The sequence below is a fragment of the Procambarus clarkii genome, chromosome 26 (genome assembly GCF_040958095.1).
Source record: "Procambarus clarkii isolate CNS0578487 chromosome 26, FALCON_Pclarkii_2.0, whole genome shotgun sequence".
Classification (NCBI taxonomy): domain Eukaryota; kingdom Metazoa; phylum Arthropoda; class Malacostraca; order Decapoda; family Cambaridae; genus Procambarus; species Procambarus clarkii.
In genome coordinates, this window is record NC_091175.1 from 43273275 (window position 1) to 43279684 (window position 6410).

At 46.3% G+C, this 6410-nt stretch overlaps 1 protein-coding gene across 1 annotated transcript in view; it reads right to left on the bottom strand.

Moving 5' to 3' along the window:
• The window catches only part of LOC138368955 (rootletin-like), a 47000-nt gene extending 41120 nt beyond the window's left edge, over positions 1 to 5880 (bottom strand). The window contains exons 1-3 of the mRNA XM_069331682.1: positions 5739 to 5880; positions 1177 to 1749; positions 424 to 1058 (exon numbers count right to left, since the gene is read on the bottom strand). Coding sequence (XP_069187783.1) covers positions 424 to 1058; positions 1177 to 1749; positions 5739 to 5880 — 1350 coding nt within the window. The remainder of the gene's footprint in view (positions 1 to 423; positions 1059 to 1176; positions 1750 to 5738) is intronic.
• Between the last annotated feature and the right edge of the window lie 530 nt (positions 5881 to 6410).

The following is a 6410-nucleotide window of genomic DNA, read 5'->3' on the forward strand; positions in this document are numbered from 1 at the left end:
TGCGTGCATACTGTGTATATTTTGTGCGTGTGTGAGTATACCCACCCAGTGAGTATACTCACCCAGTGAGTATACTCACCCAGTGAGTATACTCACCAGTGAGTACACTCACCAATGAGTATACTCACCAATGAGTATACTCACCCAGTGAGTATACTCACCAATGAGTAAACTCACCCAGTGAGTATACTCACCCAGTGAGTATACTCACCAATGAGTATACTCACCCAGTGAGTATACTCACCAATGAGTATACTCACCAATGAGTATACTCACCCAGTGAGTATACTCACCAATGAGTATACTCACCAATGAGTATACTCACCAGTGAGTATACTCACCAATGAGTATACTCACCAATGAGTATACTCACCCAGTGAGTATACTCACCCAGTGAATAAACTCACCAATGAGTATACTCACCCAGTGAGTATTACTCAGCAGTGAGTATAACTGTTCTGCTTTAGCTCCAGATCCCTGTCTGTTATTGTGTCGCTTGTCTGTGGGAGTGTCGACACTGTCCCTTCCTGGAACACTTGGAACAGTAACTGGAATGCTTGAAACGGTAACTGGAACGCATGGAACAATTACTGGAACGCCTGGAACAGTTACTGGAAGGCCTGGAACTGTTACTGGAAGGCCTGGAACTGTTACTGGAAGGCCTGGAACTGTTACTGGAAGGCCTGGAACTGTTACTGGAAGCCCTGGAACAGTTACTGGAAGGCCTGGAACTGTTACTGGATAGCCTGGAACTGTTACTGGAAGGCCTGGAACAGTTTCTGGAAGGCCTGGAACAGTTACTGGAAGGCCTGGAACAGTTACTGGAAGGCCTGGAACTATTACTGGAACGCCTGGAACAGACACTGGAAGGCCTGGAACTGTTACTGGAACACCTGGAACTGTTACTGGAACACCTGGAACTGTTACTGGAACACCTGGAACAGTTACTGGAACACCTGGAACTGTTACTGGAACACCTGGAACTGTTACTGGAACACTTGGAACAGTTACTGGAACACCTGGAACGCCTGGAACACCTGGAACTGTTACTGGAACGCCTGGAACAGTTAATGGAACACATGGAACAGTTACTGGAACACCTGGAACTGATACTGGAACACCTGGAACAGTTACTGGAAGGCCTGGAACAGTTTCTGGAACACCTGGAACAGTTACTGGAACACCTGAAAGTTACTGGAACACCTGGAACAGGTACTGAAACATCTAGAACAGTTACTGGAACACCTGGAACTGATACTGGAACACCTGGAACAGTTACTGGAAGGCCTGGAACAGTTTCTGTAACACCAGGAACAGTTACTGGAACACCTGGAACAGTTGCTGGAACACCTGGAACAGTTACTGGAACACCTGGAACAGTTACTGGAACACCTGGAACAGTTACTGGAACACCTGGAACAGTTACTGGAACACCTGGAACAGTTACTGGAACACCTGGAACTGTTACTGGAACGCCTGGAACAGTTACTGGAAGGCCTGGAACTGTTACTGGAAGGCCTGGAACTGTTACTGGAAGGCCTGGAACAGTTACTGGAAGGCCTGGAACTGTTACTTGAAGGCCTGGAACTGTTACTGGAAGGCCTGGAACAGTTACTGGAAGGCCTGGAACAGTTACTGGAAGGCCTGGAACTGTTACTTGAAGGCCTGGAACTGTTACTGGAAGGCCTGGAACTGTTACTGGAAGGCCTGGAACAGTTACTGGAAGGCCTGGAACTGTTACTGGAAGGCCTGGAAGAGTTACTGGAACACCTGGAACAGTTACTAGAAGGCCTGGAACTGTTACTGGAAGGACTTGCTAATGGCTCCCAATTGCTACAAACTGCTCTCGTTCATTACGTCTGGTAATTAAACCATACTAATCAACACTGAATTTTTCATAATATTTGTGTACTCACCTACTCACTTGGAGCCGGTCGGCCAGCACGCGGGACTTGTGATTTCTGCGGTCCTGGGTTCGATCCCAGGCGCCGGCGAGAAACAATGGGCAGAGTTTCTTTCACCCTATGCCCCTGTTACCTAGCAGTAAAATATGTACCTGGGTGTTAATCAGCTGTCACGGGCTGCTTCTTGGGGGTGGAGGCCTGGTCGAGGACCGGGCCGCAGAGACACTAAAAGCCCCGAAATCATCTCAAGATAACCTCTCAAGGTAACCTAGTTGTAATCACCTAGATGTGCTTTTGGGGGGTTGAGCTCTGACTCTTTGGTCCCGCCTTTCAACTGTCAATCAACTGGTGTACAGATTCCTGAGCCTATTGGGATCTATCATATCTACACTTGAAACTGTGTATGGAGTCAGCCTCCACCACATCACTGCCTAATGTATTCCATCTGTTAACTACTCTGACAATGAAAAAGTTCTTTCTAACGTCCCTGTGGCTCATGTGGGTACTCAGCTTCCACCTGTGTCCCCCTATTCGTGTTCCACCTGTGCTAAGGAGTTTATCTTTGTCCACACTGTCAAATCCCACGAGAATTTTGTACGTGGTTATCATGTCTCTCTTTACTCTTCTGTTTTCCAGGAACGCGAAGTTCAGCTCCCTTAGCCTTTCCTCATAGCTCAGACCTCTCAGTTACCGGACACGTCTGGAGGCATACCGCTGAATTTTCTCTTAACTTTGTCTTGTGTTTAACTTATAATGGACTCCAAGCTGGAGCTGTCATACTCCAGGATTAGTCTTACATAAGTGGTATACAGGGTCCTGAATGATTCCTTACACAAGTTTCTAAAAGCAGTTCTTATGTTGATCAGTCTAGAATATGCCGCTGATGTGATGTGGCCTTTTGATGTGGTCCTCTGGGGACAGGTTCGGTGTGATATCAACCACCAGATCTTTCTCTCTATTTGACTCTTGCAGAATTTCACCTCCCAAATGATACCTTGTGTTCAGCCTCGTGCTCTCTTCGCCCAATTTCATTACTTTACACTTTCCTGAGTTGAACTTTAGGAGCCATTTTCTAGACTATTCCTCCAGTTTGTCTAGGTAGTCCTGTAGTCTCTGTCTATCTTCATCCGTCTTGATTCTTCTCATAATTTTTGCATCATCAGCAAACATTGAAAGGAATGAGCCTATGCTCTCTGAAAGATCGTTTACATATATATTAGAAACAGGATGGGTCCAAGTACAGAGCCCTGTGGAACCTCGCTGGTGACATCTCGCCACTCTGATGTCTTCCCCTTCACCGTTACTCGCTGTTTCCTGTTGATTAGATACTCCCTTATCCACTGGAGCACCTAACCTTTTACTCCTGCCTGTTGCTCCAACAATTGTAACAGCCTTTTTTTAAGGGGATCCGAGTCAAGAGCTTTCTGACAGTCCAGGAAAATGCAGTCTGCCCACCCTTCTCTTTCTTGCCTATTTTTTGTTGCCTGGTCATAGAACTCTATTAACCCTGTGAGGCAAGATTTGTCATTTCTGAACCCATGTTGGTGATGTCACAAAGCTATTTCCTTCTAGTTGTTCTAGGAGCCTTTTCCTCGCGGTTTTCTCCATCACCTTGTATGGTATACAAGTTAGGGAAACTGGCCTGTAGTTCGGGGCCTCTTGCCTGTCACTTTTCTTGTATATTGGGACTACATTAGCTGTCTTCCAGCTTTCCGGAAGGTCTCCTGTTTCCAGTGACCTGTTATACACCAGAGAGAGTGGCACACTTAGTGCTTCTGCACCTTCTTTTATTATCCACGGTGAAATTCTGTCAGGCCCAACAACCTTTGTCACATTCAGCTCCAACAGATTCATTTTGACCTCATCACTGGTGAGGTCAAATTCCTCCAAGGTTGCTTGGTTTGCCTCCTCCTCATTTAGTGCAGGGGCTTCTCCTTGTTCTATTGTGAAGACCTCCTGGAATCTCTTGTTGAGTTCTTCACACACCTCCTTGTCATTCTCTGTGTATCTGTTCTCCCGTTTTCTCAGTTTCATCACTTGTTCCTTCACTGCTGTTTTCCTCCTGATGTGGATGTAGAGCAGCTTTGGTTGGGTCTTGGCTTTACTCGCGATGTCATTTTCATTCTGTCTCTCTGCTTTCCTCCTCACTCTGATGTACTCATTCCTGGCCCTCTGGTATGTCTTCCTGCTCTCTGGTGTTCTGTTATTTTTGTAGTTTCTCCATGTTCTTTTACTCAATTGCTACGCTACCTTACATTCCTGAATAAACCATGGATTTTTTTGTTGCCTTTCGTGTTTCTCCTTTTGGACCGGGATAAACCTGTCTGCAACTTCCTGGCACTTCTGGGTGACATAATCCTTCATATCCTGTACAGTCTTTTCTCTAAGTTCTGTTTCCCATGGTATTCCCATTAGGAAGTTCCTCATCTCGTCATATTTTCCTCTCAGGTAATTTAGCCTTTTCCCTTCCAATTCCATCCTTGGATAGGTTATCCTTACCTCCACCAGATACTCAAATGTCAATTCACTGTGGTCACTCATTCTCATGGGGCTTCAAAATTAATTTTCCTTATTTCTGACTCATTCAGGGTGAATATCAGGTCGAGTCTTGCTGGTTTCGTCATTGCCTCTCATTCATGTGGGTCCCTTGACATGCTGGCTCAGAAAGTTCCTTGTTGCCACTTCCAAGAGTTTAGCTCTGTATGTGTCTGCACCACCATGTGGGTCCCCATTCTCCCAGTCTATCTTTCCATGGTTGAAATCGCCCATGATTAAGAGTCTGGAGCCATTCCTGCAAGCAACTGAAGCTGCTTTCTTTTATATTATTGATTGCCATGTTGTTCCTATCAAACTCCTGTCTGGGTCTTCCGTCATTTAGTGGAGGGTTGTAAATGACTGCCACTATTATCTTAGGTCCACCCATTGTCATAGTTCCTGTTATGTAGTCTCTGAATCATTCACAGCCCAGAATTTCCATCTCCATGTGTGTACTCACCTTTTTGTGCCTGTACACACACACACAGAGTGTGTGTGTGTAAGTGTGCGTACATGTATGTGTACGTGCACGTACTCAGGGGGCACAGATGCTGAAGTAAGTAAGTAATTATCAAAAGAAGGCACCAAACCGGGAAGGCTATGTAGCACCATCAAATGTGCGGAATAATCAGAGGGCGCTAAATATCACCAAGGATGCCAATACGAGAACAAAAACTCATAAGGCAAATGATATCAAAAGTATCCGAGTCACCAAGAATTCTATTGAGGGACAGTTGACCGCGAGGGACGGTCGGAAAGCAAGACACACGCTCGTCCTGGAAGTCAGGATATTCAAGAGGATATGCACGACCGTAAGAGGGACAATGCAATTAGGACAATAAGGAGCAGGGCGGCGCTCCATCAAGTGACCATGGGTTAAGTGAATATGGCCAATACGCAACCTTGCCAGAGCCGTTTCCCATCGCCGGTTACGGTGGTAGGAGGACGGCTACGAGGAAACACAACATTTAAGAGTACGTAGTTTTTTTACCAGTAACAGACGACCAAGAAGCCTGCCAACGGGAAAGGATGGAGGAATGGATAACCAGGTAAAAGTCGGAATATGGAATATCTTAACGAGAGATGGGACAAGAGCTTCCTTGGCAGCAGCATCCGCACGCTCATTTAAAGACACACCAATATGGCTGGGAACCCAACAAAACTCAACCGACTTAAATTTACTGTGAACAAGAAACAGCCAATGCTTGATCTCGACAACTACTGGATGAACCGGATTAAAGGACCCGAGAGCCATGAGGGCACTACGAGAGTCAACAACAACTAGAAAGGAAGACTGACAACGAGAAAGCAGGTGACGAAGAGCATAGAGAATAGCATAAAGCTCCGCTGTGAAGATGCTAGTCTCCGAAGGTAAGCGATACATATAAGTGCGATCAGGAAAAACAACAGTAGCCAACACCGTCCGCAGACTTAGACCCATCGGTGAAGAAAGAAACAGAGCGGGAGTGAGAAGAAAAGTGCTCAAGGAAAAGGCGTTTGAGAACCGTAGGAGGGGGTAAAAGCTTTAGTGATGCGGGTCAAGGATGTACAAAACTGCAGAAGGACTCTCCATGGGGGCAAAGAAGGAACAACGCGAGGAGAAACATTAGAAATACGAACGGAAAGAGAATCCTGTAAGCGAGATAACTGGACAGAAAGAGGGAGGTGAAGAGGAACACGAACCGCAGGAGGGGTAAAAGTTAAAGCACGACAGAGGCGAGAGGAAGAATGTTGCAAGGACTGCGCAAGATAGCGAAGACAGTAGCGATCACGGCGGTCCTGGAGAGACAGGAAGCCAGTGTCCACATACAAGCTAAGGATGGGAGTCGAACGAAAGGCACCAGAACTGAGGCGCAACCCAATATGGTGCAAAGCATGAAGACGGCAAAGAGTAGAAGGAGAAGCAGACGAGTAAGCAGGGCAACCATAATCGAGCTTAGACAGGACGAGAGAGGAATGTAAAGCAAGGAG